The sequence below is a fragment of the Cricetulus griseus genome, chromosome X (genome assembly GCF_003668045.3).
Source record: "Cricetulus griseus strain 17A/GY chromosome X, alternate assembly CriGri-PICRH-1.0, whole genome shotgun sequence".
Taxonomy (NCBI): Eukaryota; Metazoa; Chordata; class Mammalia; order Rodentia; family Cricetidae; genus Cricetulus; species Cricetulus griseus.
The window spans coordinates 1,411,180-1,428,829 of NC_048604.1; the positions used below are offsets into that span (position 1 = coordinate 1,411,180).

Sequence of the window (17,650 nt, forward strand, 5' to 3'; positions counted from 1 at the left end):
CATCTCACCTGTGCTGCCCTGCCTCTGAGCACCCAGAATGGCCTTGAACCCAGTCTCCAAACCTAGATGCCTTTTCTCTGACTTAGAAACCACTAGGGCATGCTGGAGAGATGGCTCAGAGGTTAAGAGCACAGACTGCTGTTCCAGAAGTCCTGAGTTCAATTCCCAGCAACCACATGGTGGCTCACAACCATCCGTTATGAAATCCGGTGCCCTCTTCTGGTGTGCAGATATACATGGAAGCAGAATGTTGTATACATAATAAAAGAAATTAGAAACCACTAGTGCAAGCTGGGTGTTGGTGGCACACGCCTTTAATCTCAGCACTCAGGAGGCAGAGGCAGGTGGATCTATGTGAGTTTGAGACCAGCCTGGTCTCCCGAGTGAGTGCCAGGATAGCCTCTAAAGCCACAGAGAAACCCTGTCTCAAAAAAAAGAGAAAGAAACCACGAGTGCAAAAATGACCCCACTCAACACCAGCTGATGATGGACCTACCTCACCTGCCTTGACTCTTGAGGATATAGTTCTAATTCCAGAAGCTAAATTGCTCCAATACTGCAAAACAACTCAACAACCTTTGATTTTAGCAAAGAACCTAAAGATCCAGACTCAGGTTTCAACAGTTTTATTGGAGGGGTTTTATTTTGAAATACACTAGAGGTTGGGGAAGGGGACACATTCACTTTGCAAGATAAGGGTTTCCAACCACTAAAGGAAAAGGCATTGGGCAGGGCACACTGGGGTTTGGATCCACTTTCCCACCTCCTTCTGCTTTGCTCACATTTACGTTTTCTCAAAGAACACAACACAAAGACAAGAAATTAAAAATAGATCAACTCCCAAAGGGGGCCACACATAAACCTTCACCCAACCCAGACTTTGCCAGGGATGGGAAAGGCCAGGGCAGCTAACTCTACAGCCCCAGGCTGCACAGAAAGGCTGAAGGCTCAGACAGATAGGTCAAAGTTAATAAATTAGAATAAATTATAAGGGGGAAGAGGAATGCAATTTTGTGCTGGGAGGGCCCCTTCTCTCCAACACATAAGAGTTGGGGGTGGAGATGGGGTATCTCCAAAGGCCACTACATTAGGAGTAAGAACAGTGGGGGCAGAGTCAGCTTTTCCTCCACTCCTTCCCAAACAGCAGAATTAGGGTGTACACGTGTATACACACACACACACACACACACACACACACACACACACACACACACACACACACACTCACACACTCGTGAGCACATGTGCTCACACACAGGAATCCTCTTTTCCTAGAACCAAGAAAGAGGATACTACCCAACCCCCATCTCCCAAACCATCACTAAGGTTAAGGATTTGGTCAGTGAATCAAATCAACAAGGTAAGTGATCAGAATGTGGTGGGGGAAACAGAAGATGCTGGAAACAGGGATACCCAGCCATACCATCTTCCCTGCCCCAAAGGACATACAGGTTGGGGAAAGGGGAGCAGGGGCTGGAGGAGGGGAGTCAGCAATCACTGATCAGCCTCTCCAAAGACATCATTCTGTTTGCGCTTCATGTTCTCAAAATCAAAGGCAGACCCAGCCATGCGTTTGTAGATATCTTTGATGTCATTGCAAGTAGTCTCAAAGTGTGTGGTGGCATCATAGGAGCACGAACAAAACACCTGTAAATAGGCAAAACCCCAGGGCTCAGGGAAATCACGCAGAGGATCTTGGGTGGGCATCAACAGCCAGCACTGACTGGGACAGGTTTCTTACCTGACTCTCAGAACCATCATCAATAGGCTCATACAAATCACTGATAGCCACAAACCTGAGGGGCAAATGGAAAACAGTACATTAAAGTCTCACAATGGGTGTTGCCCATTCCTGGTTTTCAACCCAGTCTGCCCAGTTTGGCTCAGCCCCTCACTTCTGGTCAATGGGTTCCAACAGCTCCAATGCAGGCTCAACCTCCTTTTCCGGTTCTGCAGTCTCCACGGTGGTGCTGGCAATGGCGATGTATTTGCCCTGTGCTGCCACGTTGTGTGCATAGGAGATCATGCACACATAGATGTCTGACCACAGGAAGCACTCAGTTAACATGTGCCAAGGGAAATGACAACACAAAAAGGTAGTTCCTACGAAGTGGACATGAATCTGGCCCACCTGCCCCTCCCCAGCCCTACATGCAGACAGCATCCAAACTGTCAATCTCATGAAGAAGAAAAGGCCCATCCAATCCCAGACATATTCCATAACAAAATGTCACAAGGAGCCCCAAGACTTCTTGTGAGAGAGACATAGCAACAGAAGGTAATCCCTCATGGACTGACCTACCTGACTTCCTGTTGACCTGGTTCTGAGGGATGATAATTTGGCAAGAATTGGCATCATTGGTGTTCTTGATGGGGTGGCTGAGGATACAGATGATACGAATAACCTGGCCAGCCTTCCGTACACGGTCTGGGATGTAGCTAGGGTCACAGATCAGCTGCTTACAGCGGGCCACCTGTGAAGGCACCAGAGGCTTTGTACCTGTCAGATCACCACTTGCCCTGGGTAATAGTAAGCTGAGCCTAATGTAAAGCCAGGCAGCTCTGAGTGTCATCACCATCCCTCCTATAGAACACAATCCCTTCCTTGAAGCTCAGAAGTGATCCCTCACATACAGGACTAGGTAACCCTACTGCTGAAACACAATGATCACACTTTTTTTTGCTGTTTATGGGGTTTTTGTTTGAGTCTATTTGGCCCAAACTAATCTCAAACTCAGGATCTTCCTCCCTCAGCCACCTCAGTGCTCATGCCCCACCACACCAGGCTGAAGGATTTTTTTTTTTTTTGGCCGGGAGTAGGGGGTGGTAAAGCATGTGTCTCAGTATAATGCTTGCCTATCATGCATAAAACCCTGGATTAGATTTCTAGCACTGCATAAACCAAGTATGTTGACACACACCTGTAATCCCAGCATGAGGAAGGTGGAAGGAAGCACAAGGATTAAGTGTTCATTTTTACCTATATAGACTATTTGAGGCCAGCCTGGGATACATGACACCCTTTCCAAAAGAATGCATTTAGGCTGGGCGTTGGTGGCGCATGCCTTTAATCCCAGCACTCGGGAGGCAGAGGCAGGCGGATCTATGTGAGTCGAGACCAGTCTGATCTACAAGAGCTAGTTCCAGGACAGCCTCGAAAGCCACAGAGAAACCCTGTCTCAAAAAAACAAACAAAAAATGCTTTTGGGACTATAGACACAGCATGTGACTTCTGAAGGTTACTTCTTGATTGATTTAAATCCATGTGCCTCTGCCCCCACCCCCAGTAGTGGGATTACAAGAATGTACCACCACACCTGGCAATTTGATACTTCTTTTTAAGATTTATTTATTTACTATGTATACAGCATTCCGCCTGCATGTATGCCGGCAGGCCAGAAGAGGGGACCAGATCTCATTACAGATAGTTGTGAGCCATCATGTGGTGCTGGGAATTGAACTTGGGACCTCTGGAAGAATAGCCAGTGCTCTTAACCTCTGAGCCATCTCTCCAGGTCGTGAAGGATACTTCTTGCCAACAGGAATAGCTATGTGGACTTTTATTGACCACCCAGTTCCTAGCTATGAGGCTCTCAGGGTTCAGCAACAGCAAATTCACCAGCAATTAAGGCTCCCTATGAATATATCCCTAAAAAAGACCAAACCTTACCCAAGCCATGGTAACAAATGCACAGGATATGCTTACCTCTCCCTCAGATTTCACACCCACCACCTTGCCATTCTCCATGATGATTTCATCCACAGGTTTGTTCAGCATATATGTTCCCCCATATATGGCACTCAATCTATAGTAAGGAAAATGATGGGGAAGTCTTAGGACAATGGGGACCAAATCTACTGTACTCTCCCCACCCTACCTATGAGATGGAGAAAACTGCCCAGGTAGACAGAATTTAACTCCAACTGTTTCAGGTGTCCCTCCTATGAATGAACTGAGGGCCCATCTTGGCATACACCTTCCTCTCTGGAGTTTCCATCCAGAACATTCTATTCTGCAAAGTCCAATGAGTGTAGCTTCACATAGAAATGGCTCAGGAATCGAATAAAGGACTCTCTGGCAAAGAGCCAGATTCCAGGGAATCTTAGATTCAAGGTTCTGGGGTCCTAGACTTAGTTCAGGTACTACCAGGAACTGGGAAAGCTATTTTCATGGTCATCTGGTCCTTTACTTTGTATTTCCTTTACTTTTTAAGTATATTATTTACATTGACTATTTTACGTGTATGTGTTTTCTTGGCATATGTCTGTAGACCACATGCATGCTTGGAACCTATGGAGGTCAGATGAAGGTGTTAGGATTCCCTAAAACTGGAGTTATGGACAGTTGTAGGCCACCATGTGGCTGTTGGAATTAAACCTGGGTCCTCTGTAAAAACAAGTGCTTTTATCTGCTGAGCCAACTCTCCACCTTTACTCTGTACTAAGGCTGTGCCCCCATTAACCAGGGATGGAACAATGTACATGAAGATTTAGATGGGAAAGTAGAAGATGCCACAAAAATGCTCAAGGAGAGCGGGGGTGGGGGGAATGGGGGGGTGGGGAGGTGAGGGGCGGGGGGGGGTGGCCCACACCTTTAATCCCAGCACTCAGGAGGCAGAGGCAGGTAGATCTCTGAGTTCAAGGCCAGCCTGATCTATAGAGCAAGTTCCAGGACAGGCTCTAAAAAAATACAGAGAAACCCTGTCTCAAGAAAAAAAAAAAAAAGCCCAAGGAGGTAATTTCCATTCTTTTATTTATTTCATTTTATTTTTGGTTTTTCAAGAGTGTTTCTCTATGTAGCTTTGGCTGTCCTAGAACTCACTCTCTAGACCAGCTTGGCCTGGAACTCACAGAGCTCTGCCTGCATCTGCTTCCCAAATGCTGGGATTAAAGGCTTGTGCCACCACCACCAGGCTTATTGGTCTTAGTCATACCCACTAATGCCAGCTTGGGAAAAAAAGGTCCTCACCTTGCAAAGCCCTGGGGCAGCTCGCCCAGGCCATAGAGTGGGTACAAATATGGGCTCTTGCCATACCGGGCCAAGGACTCACTGTACAACTTGATACGGTTAATAGTCTCAAGACAGGGCTGATCCAGGTAGCTGGGGAACAAGAGAAGATGCTTTGACAGCAGCACTCCTGCTCACCTTCAAAGACACCATCCGCCTTCCCACCACCCTTTGTGACCTGGCAAAGATATGAGTCAAATGGAAGAGAGGGATGGAAATGCAACAGGTGAACTTATAGACAAGTACAAGAGATATGCAGGGTGGGCAGTGGATACAATAGGCAGGTGTGGGGAGGATAAAGTGTGAGGCAGACAAAGGGGCTCCTGCCACCAGCCAGCTTTCCCCTCACTCATCAGTGCGGTAGAGCGCCAAGGCATGGCCAGTGAAATCAATGACATCTTGGCCCAGATCAAACTTCCTGTAGACATCACGCATGCTGGTGGTCTGGGGGTCGACACCCTCAAAGGTTTTGGGGTCATTCTCATCAAAGTTTGCCACAAACACCAAGAATTTCCGGAAGCGTCGTTTTTCAAACATGCCCATCAGATCTGAAGGAAGGGTATTGAAAAGACTCTTTTTGTATTACTGGGACATAAAACTCTTCTTTCCACCAGAGCAGGCCAGGAAAGTTGGTGTCCTGGCTCCCACCAGAGCTCAGTCATGTAACCCTGCCCCACCCTTCTTGGCCTTAGTTTTCCTATTTGTAGGAAGAGGCACTCCTAGCTCCACTTGGGGATGCAATGGGGGTCAAGTAGGCCCTCTGCCAAAAAGAAATCCTCCTCAATGAGCTTCCTTTCTGGTAACTTGCCAGGATGGGTAGCACATTCCAATAAAGGTACTATAAAGCAAGGGGCCTCTGGTATTACATAGAGCTAAGATTAGGCTTAGGCAAATGGGAGCCTTTTGCCTAACTATCTTGAGAATAGTCTGCTTCCTCCTGTCCCATTATTCTCTGGCTAAGGAGACTCATACTTACTAGAAGCCAAGGCCTCAGTCTCAGTGGATGGTACTTTGTAGATCTTGCCTCCCTTGTATACAAAGCTGCCCTCAACCACCTTGAAGTCCAGATAACGAGTCACTTCTGTATACAGCAGCATCTTTACCAGCTGACCTGTGTCCAGAGAGGATTAGGGATGTCAGTGTAGCTCCCTTCAAAAATCTCTCAGTTGTCTGACTGACCTTATTCTGGAGCTTGAACCTCCCCTCTGGTCTTCCCAATCACCACCACCCACCAATCACCATATACATTATCTTCTTAATCTCCCTCACCATTGGCCATGAGAAATTTGGGGATCAAGTCAACATTCCAGTCTCGGCCCCGGCCCATTGACTCAGGGGGCCCTTCCAGCAACTGAAAACGTTTATATAGCTGTAAACAGGACAGAAAGAAAGAAAAATGTCAAGGACCACCTATCCCTCTCCCATTCTCCAGCCCAGCACCTGGGAACTACTTTGCCCCCATGCCCCTATGTGAGAGACTAAAAAGGGGTCTGGGTCTTAGCTCAAGTCCAAGAAGCCTTACCTCTTCCAGGGGTGTGATGGAAGAGCTCTCACCCCCATAGTAAGGGTTCCGGTCCATGTGCAGCACCTTCTTTCCATTCACAGACATGATGCCAGACAAGATGCATTCCTGGGGGAGGGGTGGCATTTGCAGCTACACTCCCATCTGCCTTCTGACCTGCATCCCTGGTTTGTCCCTGACTCAAACCCGACATAAATTTTGTAACATAAATCCCTGCCTCTTGTAGCACCTAAAACTGGAGAGAGGGGAAATGGCTTCATTCGATGTTTCCTTTATAACCCTGTTAGGCAAGACGGTGAAATGCCAGAGCATTAAATGAGGCTTAGGGAGGCAGAGCTTCCAGCAGACCCAAGGACAGTCTTCTAGTACCCACAAGCCAAGTAAGTATCTGCCTGCTCTGAGCCCACAAAAAGGTAACGAGTCTGGAGAAGAACCAATTCAAATGAAATCCCAGACCCCACCCTGGGCTGCTCCTCCTACAAAGGCAGGAGCCCCTGACCCTCCAGCCCTATCTACCGGTCCAGACTCAGGGTGCAAACCAACAACCAATCACTGTCACTAGCCCAAGGACAAAGGCAGAGGATATATTCAGCCTGAGATCTCCATGGGAAACCAGACTGGGGTAGAGGGAATGTCGTAACTACCCCCACTACTGCTGCTTCTGGAACATTCCCTGAATTACCGTCCCCTCTCAAAAGGCAAAAAGGCAGGATGAGAACCCACCCTTGGAATGCCCCCATACCCATACCTTTATACTCAATGCCCTAGTGTGATCACCACAAAATGGTAAGAGATGCTAATCAAGGATGCTAAGCAGGTGAAGGGTGGGGGCTGGGCACAACCGGTCCGGGGGGGGGGTAGTTTTCCACCTCGGTGACACAGATAGGGACGATGAAGGGGTCCTAGGGTGCAGGGATACAGGCTGAAACAGGGTCCTCTACGGGGAAGCAAGAAGATGGCAGCGCCGTCGAGTCGACATCCTAGGGTGAGGCAGTGGGGTGGGAGCGGGGTTGGCTTTGCCAGGACCAGAGCCAGGAAAGCAATGATGGGAGAATGAGACCGGTGACCAGGGCTCTGCATCACCGCGGGGGATGGGAAAGGCATGCTACAGGGCTATGAGTGCCTAGGGTGACACTTACGGTAAGACCTGTCCCCAGTACTATCACATCGTATTCCTCGTCCATGGTCAGGCCTTGGTACCAACGCCCGCTCGGCTCCTCCTCCTCCTTCACCACAGCAGCCACTGCCGCCGCCGCCGCTGCCACCGCACTGAACCAAAGATGGCGGCTATCAGTCGTCTCCAGATCCTTCCGCCGCGTCAAAGAGTCCCTCTCCCTCCTCGGGCCCTGCCACACCCTAGCGATGCCACCGTTTCTCCCGCTTATTTTCTGGAAGGGCTTCCAGCGCCTGAGTCTCCGCACCAGTACAATTTCGGGGGCAACGCAGATCTTCGCGAGCCCAGAGAAATGCGGGGCGGGGCGGGTCCGTGGCAGGTGCTGCGTCCCGCGAAGATCCATGCGCGGGAGCCGAGAGCGCCCCGCCCCGTCCCATCCCTCCTGGCGCGATCCCATACCGCCCCTCTGGGAGAAACAGCAAGGCCCTGTGGTATTTGCAGTTGCCTGTATCTTTCATTGTAAGGACTCTCCCCAAGGCCAGGAGAAATAATGGGCCTCTACCTTAACTCGTTAAGAGTATCAATCAGCTTGATGAAGACTCTCCCACCCTTCCCCTCTCACCTGTTAGGACTACACCTGGGCACTTCTTCCCCTCAGTCAAAAACAAATCTACTGTCAAGTGCAGAAATGAGTGACTCAAAGCCGAAGCCCAACACATATGACAACACGTCTTTATTTTATTAGGAAGGGAAACAAAAAGAGTACCCCCATCCCCATCTCTTGGCAGACAATCCTAGTGGGAATAAGCCTTGTGGAGGTCTCTTCTTTCTCAGGCTACAGAAATAAACCCCAGTGTACAGATCATTCTTAACATGTCACCCAAAAAACACAACAGCCAAGCTGGACAGACAGTTAAGTAGTCTTTCCATACATCTCAAACTCAAGGAACCTCAAGTTTATTGCTGTTGCTGGAAGATTCATAAAGCTTGGGGAGTGAGCATTAATTACACAGAAGCACTATAAACAGCAAGTAGCGGAGGGGCAAGAATAAATAAGGGGGAAAGGGAGAAAGGGAACCCTAGAATTAATGTTCCTTCCCCTCATGATGATGGAGCCTGGAAGATTTGTCTAATATCTATGAAGAATATATACACTTTGTTGGTAGAGATGGGGGATAGCCCCAGGGAAGCCAGTCCCTCAGTAGGTTGAAGAGGAAGCAAGACAGGCTGAGGGTACTGCAGGGTTCATGCTATCGAAGAGAAAAAAAACTTTCTATCCACTATGCCACAAGATGCAAACATGACAACCTAGACACCAACACTCCCTCAATCTCTCTCTGGCACAGGTCACACAATCTGTGTCAAAGTGATGGTGGGGCCCTTGTGGTCGTCAAAACGATCCATGGTCTTGAGGCTGAGTATCATGTGCAGGCCATAGGTGAAGATGAAAAGCATGAAGAGGGTGGTGAGCAGCCCCATCCAGATGCCTGGAGAGAAGAAGCCAGCACAGTCGCTAGCATAGGAGAACTGCTCACCCGTCACATTGAAGGCCTGGATCTAGGAGACACATAGACATGGATCAGAAGGGACCACAAGTTTCTACAGACAACAAGGGCTGGGGTTCTGGAATCAGTGAACAGTCTAGACCTTCAGAGACAGCATAAGGATGGAACTCTCAGCTACATGCTCAAGCCATACTGAAATTCTCTGGGCTCTTCTTCCCTCCCCCTACTGCCACCAGCTTGGAGCCCATTCCCCCTTTAATACCTGGAAGTCCTGAAGAGTCATCTGCCAGAGTGAGGGCACGTTGGTCACAAGGAGATTGCCTTTCTTGCTCAGACTGCTGACATACTCACAGTGGAAAGAATAGATGCTGGGTCCCGTGACTTGGGAAACATTGAAATGGGAAACAGAGCCATTGCTGTGGATTTCAAGTCGTTCCATAGTAAACCAGTATCGGGCAGACACTGGGTAGAAGCGACTAGCCAGAATGAACCTGGGAGGTGAGGGTAGCAGAGATTGTCAGATGAACAGAAGACAATGGAGACATACCAGCCAAGCCACACTTCAACCACCAGAACTTACTTGAATGTCACCATTGCACCAAAGAGTGGTTCATAGGTCAGTGAAAGCCTGTGGGACAAGGCAGAGGGGTGCTGTCAGGCTCTAGAAGGACCTAGAGTATGGTTCTCCTCAGGCTGGGTCCAATCTAAGCTGTCCTAAATCCATCCTTACAGTCACCTGCCAATACAGTGTCCCCATTTATCTGATGGGAAAACTAAGGCTCCAGTCATAAGCAAATCAGGAACAGTTGGGGGATCTGCACCTAGGTCCCAGATCTCCAGCTTAGGATTCCTTCCTCTGGTTCTCCTGAGTCCCCTGAGCCTCTTTCATCCCCTTCTTAAGGTTATTCAGCTGCCTGCTGAGGTTTCAGGTATAGGAAGCCTAGAACTGGTTTTGGCGGCTGGTCTGCTATTTGCTCACATGTAGTCCCAGGGGTTGAGTTCAAAGAAGCGCTAGGGTTCCAAGGGACTGTGTGAGGGTAATAACCCAGAACCCAACAACCAAGGCCTAAAAAGCATGGAAAGGTAAAACTTGTGAGGCTTCCTCTCCAGTAACCTCCCAGTAACATTACCCCGTGATACTATCTTCAAGTCCTTGGTGAACAGACCTTCTTCACCCCCAACATAGACACACCTGATCTACATTCTTGCCCTGTACTGGGCTCACAGTGGCAAGAAGGCCATATGTGATAACACAGTCCTTCCTTCCCTGCCTAGTGTCCTTACATGGCAAAGGAGTCGTTCCAGAAGGAGCCAGTCAAGTTAAGTTTCTCCACACCAAAGGTGAGGGAAGTCAAGTCTTTCCACTCGTCTTTGTATGCCACAGAGAAGTTTTGTGCCCAGAACAGGATCCTTGGGGCAGTGTCATTGTAACTCACAGGAGGATGGATCACATGTGATGCCACCTGAGTCTGAAGCAGCTGTCGACCTAGACCCTCAGCCACCATGGGTACATCACGGACCACCTGCAGAAATATCCAACAAGCCTTCTCTCAACAGCCCTAAAAACAAAGCCTAATCCATTGTAACAGTCTCCCTTCCCACTGGGTGCCCTGTGAGCTGAAAGTCCCTAGCCCTGATGTTCCATCTCCCTAAACTTATGAACACTTGCAGCAAGTACACATGAACACTGCCCAAGATGGGAAAAAAAGTCCCCATGAATTGAGAAAGCAATCCTTTGCCCACTAATCTCCCAAGATAAGGACTCCTGGGAGGCCCTGCCTATGACATACCCTTTCATCTCCAGGCACACTCACCAATGACCTCATAACCCCATGCCCCAGGGCCCCTGCTAGAAGAGTACGTACTCTAGAAGGGCGGACTGCAGTAAGAGCTGCGGTGTAAGGGACATCTTCAGACTTCAGTGTGCTCAGTACCTGTCCAATGACCTCATCTGAAGCGTGACAGGAGAGCAGAGAGCCAAGTCACCAGGTAGTCTGCTTAAATAAATACTCCCCACTGTCTGCTTTAGAGACCTTCTAGACCTTGAGAAATTCGGTGCTATTTGTTTCCACTGAAGACCCCTAAAACCAGCTATTTCTCCTTCTACCCCCTCTACCAGTCTCTCTGGGGACAATTGTGGCCTCAATCATGGACTCTCCAATGCCAAGCCCAACCTAAGTGAAACATATAGTGATACAGAGAACTCTAGATCTACCCAAATTCTTTTCCATGCAGATAGACTGTCCTTTACTACAAAGACAAGTCCTACTACAAAGACAAGTCCTCCTAATTGCTTTGCATAATGTTACTGGTCTATTAAATCCATAGATTTGTTAGACCTGTGCAGAAGCTAGATTACAGGGCTCTTGCACAAGGGTCATAAGGCACCTCTATCAGGTGAAGCTAGCTACAGAAGAACATGGCCAGGCAGGCAGCCACTATGTCCCTGCTCAGCTGTCAGCTACTCTGAGAAACAGGGGGCCACCCTTGTAGTGAGGAGAAACCAGTTCTATTTTCCTGGGACCACACTCACCATTGCCTGTGAGGACCTCCCTTGGTGCCATCAGACCGGAGCTAAGGATAAGAAAATAAGAGGCCCTCAGGTTGCTTTTTCCCTCAAATCCAAACAGCTTGCCTGGAGCAATTCTCTCAACCCCTCTAGCATCTCCTTCCCCACTAGCTGCACTCACCAAGCCTGTGCACTTCAGCTGCTGCCCTGACAGCCATGCAGAGGCCCAGCTCAGCAGCAATTAGCCCTCCTCCACCCCATACCTCTATTTGCTTCAGTATCCCTACCTGGAATTCCATTTCCCTTTCACCAGTTTGCAGGTACAGTCCCTGTCCAGTTTTATAAAGAGGGCCTCATTGGGTGAAGAAGTTTTCTACAAGTAGGGACCATGTCTGCCTCATTTCTGGAAGCCCAATAGGAATAACTCAGTAGTGGATACTTGTAAGTCACAGCCTAAGAGGAAGTCCTTCCTGTCTCTTCTGGGCATACAAGGAACTTTCTGGAAGAGTCTCAATGTAGTAAACAGGAGAATATTGTCATCTTTGGCTCAACTCTGCCACCAAAGCTCAGAGCCCAGGACCTTACCCATCTCTTGAAGTGCAAGGCTAGAGGCTATGCCACCCAGGCTGTACCTGGCTGTGTAGGGCAGATGGATGAGCAGCAGGGCAGGGAGGCTGGCATTGAGTTTCAGCTCCTTTAGAGTAGCTAGATCCACATGCAGGGGACTAGCCCCAAGCTTCTCCTGCAGATAGGTAGTCAGAGTGCTGATTGCATACCAGTCCACAGCAGGAAGCACCAGTGAGGAGGGAGCCAAATCCAGGGCATTCTGATGGCAGGGAAAAGGTGAAAGGTAAAATAATCCAGGGAACAATGAACCTAATAAGTACAAAAAAACTTGCCTGAAAAGCCATACCCCTTAGGGATGTCACAATGGGTCAGAAAGTTATGTCCCACATTTGACACTCACATCCCAGGCCATCTACCCTCAAAAGCCTCTGGTACTCTCTGGGAAAAAGAGCACAGAGTATATTTCTGTCCTCTTAGCTGGGGCTGTGAGCAGACCCTTACCTCCAGGTTAGAAAAGGCACTGTCCTGCTTATTTCCAAACACACCACCATATGCTGTGAAATCCTCAATGCTTAACTAAAAGAGAAGTAGAAGAGATGTCACCAGAAGGCTGGGCAAGGAACAAGGACTAAGGGCAGTGGGGGGATTCCCAGGGCCAAATATATTATAAGTCATATTTGACATGGAGGAGGAGAGTGAACCACCAGCACTTGTGGTGGAGGTGAGTGGAAGGCTCATTCTTTCCTCCCCAGCACTCTGAGGGCAGGGTGACAAGACACTGAACGTGGTCATAGGGTTGGGAAATCTATGGAAACCTAGCTTATGATAACCTACAAAGCAAGAGCCACACAGCAAGAAGTAGGGAGGAAAGAGGGAAGCTGGAAAGAGGAAGAGGACAGCAAAGAACATTTATTACATGCCTCCTAAGTGGGAAGTAGAAGTCAGAGCAAAGAGAACCTCTATGTCCAGTGTGGACAGGATCCTTTTTTCAAGGGAAGAAGTCCTTATCCAACCATTTTTGGTGGGAGTTAGGAAAGAGGAAAATATTGGAACACAATGGAGGAAACTGGAACTTCTGAGCTCCCAGGACTCCCATTAACTCCAATTTCATGCCCTTCCCTCTACAATCTACAAGTATCTTACCCCTCCTCCCTTCATTCCCAGCTAGCTTCCTCTGGCTTTTCCCAGTTAGGCCCAGAAGGAATCTTAACCAGCTTCCCTAAACTCATTGTGTTTACTATACATAAGCCCATCCTTCTTTTCTAGCCTCCCCTCCTAGTATACTCTCCTATACTCGGCACTACATATACAAGGCTTTGTTATACTCAGAACTACCACCAACCTTTGCCCTTGTGCTCCATCTCTAGGTGACCTGGCAGATCATCTCGTTCCTTTTCAATCACTCTCTAGGGTCCAAATCACATAAGCACTCCCTTGAACTTACTAAGAGCACTCCCTTGCCCAGGGCCTTTACACCTCTTGTTTTCCTGACAGTAATGTCCCTCCTCAAAAGTCACATGACTCCCTACTACTAACAAGATGAGACCCTGCCTGATCACACTGTTATCTAAAGCAGTATCCTTTGTTATTGTGTTGCCTTAACCTGCTTCCTTCTCTAAAGGACTGACAGTATATCATGTACCAACTTAGCTCTTTTTTAAAGTTTTTTTAAAGATTTATTTATTTATTACGCATAGTGTTCTGTCTGCATGTATGCTGCAGGCCAGAAGAAGACACCAAACCTCATTATAGATGGTTGTGAGCCACCATGTGGTTGCTTTGAATTGAACTCAGGACCTCCTGAAGACTAGTCAGTGCTCTTAACCTTTGAGCCATCTCTCCAGCCCCCCTTTTTTTTTAGTTTTTAGAGACAGGGTTTCTCTGTGTAACAGTACCAGCTGTCCTGGAACTTGCTCTGTAGACCAGGATTTGAACTCACTGAGATCCGCCTGCCTCTATCTCCTGAGTGCTGGGATGGATTAAAGGCATGCGACACTAGCACAGGGCTCAAATTTAGCTATTTTTTTCCCTTTTTTTTTGGTGTTTTGAGACAGGGTTTCTCAGTGTAACAGTTCAGGCTGTCCTAGAACTTGCTTTATAGACCTGGCTGGCCTCAAACTCACTGAGATCCACCTGCCTCTGCCTCCAAGTTCTGGGATTACAGGTATGCACCTGGCTTCAAATTTAGCTCTTAACCACTTGTCTTCACAAGACTGTCTACTTCCTAACACATACTAAGCACTCTATCATTGGCAAAAGAAGGAAATACCCTAATATTGGGAGACTGTGGCTAGAGGATTTATGTAGATTACTTCTCTCAGTCCCCTGCTATAGGTAGATATTTTCATTTCACATGTGTAAAAACTGTGGTTTACAAAGATTATTTCATGTTCTCCAAGGCTGAAACAGGTGGTAGGACTGAGTTAACAGTCTGACTTTATTATTTACCACCTTTCAAAAAGACTATTGACCAACATAATCACCACCACCAGCAGACACAGCAACAGAGGGAGGCCACAAACAAAATGAGCCAACTAGGCCACTAAAGAGGAAGGGACAAGTAGAGACTTGACATCCTCCTGAACAATGATCTTATGCTGAGCTAGAACCTTCTCATAGTCCATAATCCTGCTCTGGGTGCACACACCTGGAATGAAAGGAAAATAGAATGCTGGCCCAGCACAAAACTGGGGGACAGGACTGATACCCCCAGAACTAGAAGCAGTGTGTTGTACTGTCTCCAAATCTGGGCCTTCAGCAATTAATTTTACCTCATCAATATTACTTCCTTTAGCAGTTAAACCAAAAAAAAATATTACAATTGTGATATTTAAAATTACAGTTCTGCCAACCATTAGCTATTGGGCAAGTCACATTGATCTTCCCCCAAAGTGAATCTTCTCATCTGTGAAACTGAGTGATAATCCCCACCATGCTACAGAACACCAGAAAATAATGCTTAGTACTAGTTAAGTATCTAATGTTTGACCCCTTGCTCCCTTAAATCAAGTCCCTGCCATTCCCATGGGTATCCTGTTCCCACTGAAGCATCTCTTACAGGTCTTCAAGAAAATCTAGCCACACCTGCCTACAGGTGGGACAAGGTCACTACAGCTTCACCTGGGAAATGGCAGTGAGGGTGAGGTGGGGTGTGATTACCAACAAAAAGACATAGCAGACTGGAGTAGACTCACCTTGTCCTGAAGGAACAGCAGTACATTGCGGGGGCCCAGCTCCAGGGCAGGGTCTAAGTAGGTAGAAAGCTGCATATTGCTGGTAATATGACCCTCATGTGTGTCGACCATAGGAGCCCACAGGTCCCTAGAAGTGGACGGAAGAGACACGTCAGATGTGATTGTGTGGGTTGAGATCCTAAGCCCATGAGCTCCCGGCTTCATGTAGGCCCCTGAGTAAGAGACAGTTTCCATCTGGGCCTCGAAACCCGGCCAAGGACAGCCCTGGAGTTCAGCATAGGTGACTCATCCACCGCGGCGCACAGCACAGCCCTCCTAAACCCCACTTGGCCCAACTCAACTCGACCCGGCCCAGCCCGACCCAACCCGCTCACCGGTCACTCGACCACAGTACCAGTGGCACCTGCTGCTCCGCGGCCACTGCCGCTGCCACCACCACCAAAAACAGATGCAGCCACAGGACTCGGGCCCACCGTGTCCCCATCCGCATCTGAGATACCACTGTTGCCGCCATCATAGCCCCAGCCTTCAGTGCCTGGGTGTCTGAGGCCACTGATCAGATGACCGTCACCTCTGCCCGAGCCCCGCCCACACTAATCTGGGAGGGGGCGGGCTTCTCCCATACTCTCCTCTAATTGGGTCAAAATCCTGGCACTCATGACCACTCTTTCTCACTGGTTGGCTATACGTGTCTCCAGTCGCGCACGCTCCTTGTGAGAAAGGAGGCGGGGGGCCGAGCACTACCGGCTGCTACCTAGCTCAGCTAGGCGGGGTGGTTCTATAGAGCCCTGTTCTCTAGTATTTGTCTTTTTCTGTTTTCGTCTTAAAGTCGCATGACTGGATCTTTTTTCTAAAAATAGACCCTCTGTCTGGTACATATGAAAACTGCAATCCCTTAGAATGAGAAGAGGGTCCATTGTACCATCAGGGGAACAATAGTCAGAGCTTAAAATGGGTAGAAGGGAAGAGGATCTAGAAAAAGAGAACAAATGCAGTTTCAGAAAGGAGGGGAAAACCCAGGCGGTAACCGGGTCTGAAGGAGAACATTAACTAACAATGTCAGTGTCATTCGCCACTAAAAGGCAGGTAATAAATACCATGAGAGCAGAACACTGTTTTTTTTTTTTTTTTTTTTTTTTTTTTTTTTTTTTTTTTACTTAGCAACACTTTCCAACTTTGCCAAGGAAGATCCCACTGTAAATTAGGGGAGACTCCCCGTGGGAGGATTATCCTTCCTTCTGAGTGATTTGCCTTAAAGGAAGGACTGACAGAAAATGGAAGTCACTGGCATAAATAAATTGATTTTTTTTGAGACAGAGTTGTGGTATGAACAAAATTCACTATGCAAACCTCAACCTTTCAAGTACTAGGATTACAACTGTGAGCCAAAAAAAATTGTGAGCCACCAAACATGCCCACATTTCCGTGCCATTTTTATTTCCTAGTCTGTTGATTACTTTATAAATGCTAAATTCATTCCCACAGTACTGCAAACAAAAAGAAAAAAGAAAAAGGAAGAGTACAACCAAATCTTGAACTCTCCAGACGTAATTAATCTAGGACAGCGGTTCTCACCCTGTGGGTTGCAACCCCCAAGAGATTGTAAATGCATCTTAGTTTGGAAACAAGGACTTTGCATATGTAATCCATTTATAATAAACTCATATTGACTGCTAAACTCGGAATATGGAAGGATGGGCCACAGTCTGATGATTGCTGTCATTATAATATGATAAGAGGGAAATTTGCTGAGTGGTGTCGGTGGATGCCTTTAAATCCCATCACTTGGGAGGCAGAGGCAGGCAGATCTCTAAGATTTCAGGGCCATCTCGTTCCACAAAGCGAATCCCAGGCCAGCCAGGGATTCACAGCTACACAGAGATACCCTGTCTTTAAAAAACCAACAAAAAAGAAAGAAGGAAGGGAGGAAGAAAGGAAGGAAGGAATTTATTGTTTGTGATGGACTCACATGGCCCAAGGTGGCCTCAAACTCACTATGTAGGCAGTGCTGGAATTCCTGGTCCTCCTGCTTTCAACTCCTCTAAATGTCACATGCCATTATGCTAGGCAAAAGAGGAAAACATAGATGCAGACAGGGCAGAAGGACAGATGAACAGACAGACTGCCATAATGCAGCTACAAGCCAAGGATATATAAAGATTTCCCTCATCAGGAATTGAGAAGAGAGAAGCAAGAACCAACTCTCTCCTAGAGCCTTCAGAGCAAACTCA

At 47.8% G+C, this 17,650-nt stretch overlaps 2 protein-coding genes across 4 annotated transcripts; both read right to left on the reverse strand.

Moving 5' to 3' along the window:
- Positions 1-610: 610 nt before the first annotated feature.
- On the reverse strand, positions 611-7,975 carry Gdi1 (GDP dissociation inhibitor 1). 3 transcript variants are annotated; one of them, XM_035449802.1, is made up of 12 exons: positions 7,670-7,810; positions 7,400-7,510; positions 6,531-6,638; positions 6,278-6,377; positions 5,985-6,119; positions 5,358-5,556; positions 4,970-5,101; positions 3,707-3,806; positions 2,303-2,474; positions 1,896-2,040; positions 1,742-1,796; positions 611-1,647 (listed from the first exon to the last, which is right to left on the reverse strand). In XM_035449802.1, exons 3-12 carry the CDS (start codon positions 6,615-6,617, stop codon positions 1,495-1,497), a joined length of 1,278 nt encoding a protein of 425 aa, XP_035305693.1. In that variant the 5' UTR covers positions 6,618-6,638; positions 7,400-7,510; positions 7,670-7,810; the 3' UTR covers positions 611-1,494. The 3 variants fall into 3 exon arrangements, with proteins under 3 accessions (XP_035305693.1, XP_027288191.1, XP_035305694.1); XM_027432390.2 differs by lacking the exon at positions 7,400-7,510 and having other exon boundaries at positions 7,670-7,975; XM_035449803.1 differs by lacking the exon at positions 7,670-7,810 and having other exon boundaries at positions 7,279-7,411.
- Positions 7,976-8,359: 384 nt separating this feature from the next.
- Atp6ap1 (ATPase H+ transporting accessory protein 1) lies at positions 8,360-15,989 on the reverse strand. The gene is made up of 10 exons (XM_027432392.1): positions 15,794-15,989; positions 15,420-15,546; positions 12,727-12,801; positions 12,291-12,484; positions 11,683-11,723; positions 11,015-11,100; positions 10,434-10,672; positions 9,730-9,777; positions 9,412-9,640; positions 8,360-9,201 (listed from the first exon to the last, which is right to left on the reverse strand). The coding sequence occupies exons 1-10, from the start codon at positions 15,934-15,936 to the stop codon at positions 8,992-8,994; spliced, it is 1,392 nt and encodes a 463-aa protein (XP_027288193.1). The 5' UTR covers positions 15,937-15,989; the 3' UTR covers positions 8,360-8,991.
- Between the last annotated feature and the right edge of the window lie 1,661 nt (positions 15,990-17,650).

Excerpts from the sequence above, each read along its gene's own strand:
- Gdi1 (XM_027432390.2), bottom strand. The coding sequence starts at position 7,714 with ATGGACGAGGAATACGATGTGATAGTACTGGGGACAGGTCTTACC. Across the intron at positions 6,639-7,669 it reads TACTGGGGACAGGTCTTACC|GAATGCATCTTGTCTGGCAT; the intron begins GTAAGTGTCACC and ends CCCCTCCCCCAG. Across the intron at positions 3,807-4,969 it reads CTGCCCCAGGGCTTTGCAAG|ATTGAGTGCCATATATGGGG; the intron begins GTGAGGACCTTT and ends TCCTTACTATAG.
- Atp6ap1 (XM_027432392.1), bottom strand. The coding sequence starts at position 15,936 with ATGATGGCGGCAACAGTGGTATCTCAGATGCGGATGGGGACACGGTGG. Across the intron at positions 12,485-12,726 it reads GTGCCTTTTCTAACCTGGAG|AATGCCCTGGATTTGGCTCC; the intron begins GTAAGGGTCTGC and ends CCCTGCCATCAG. Across the intron at positions 10,673-11,014 it reads CTGCAGTCCGCCCTTCTAGA|GTGGTCCGTGATGTACCCAT; the intron begins GTACGTACTCTT and ends ATATTTCTGCAG.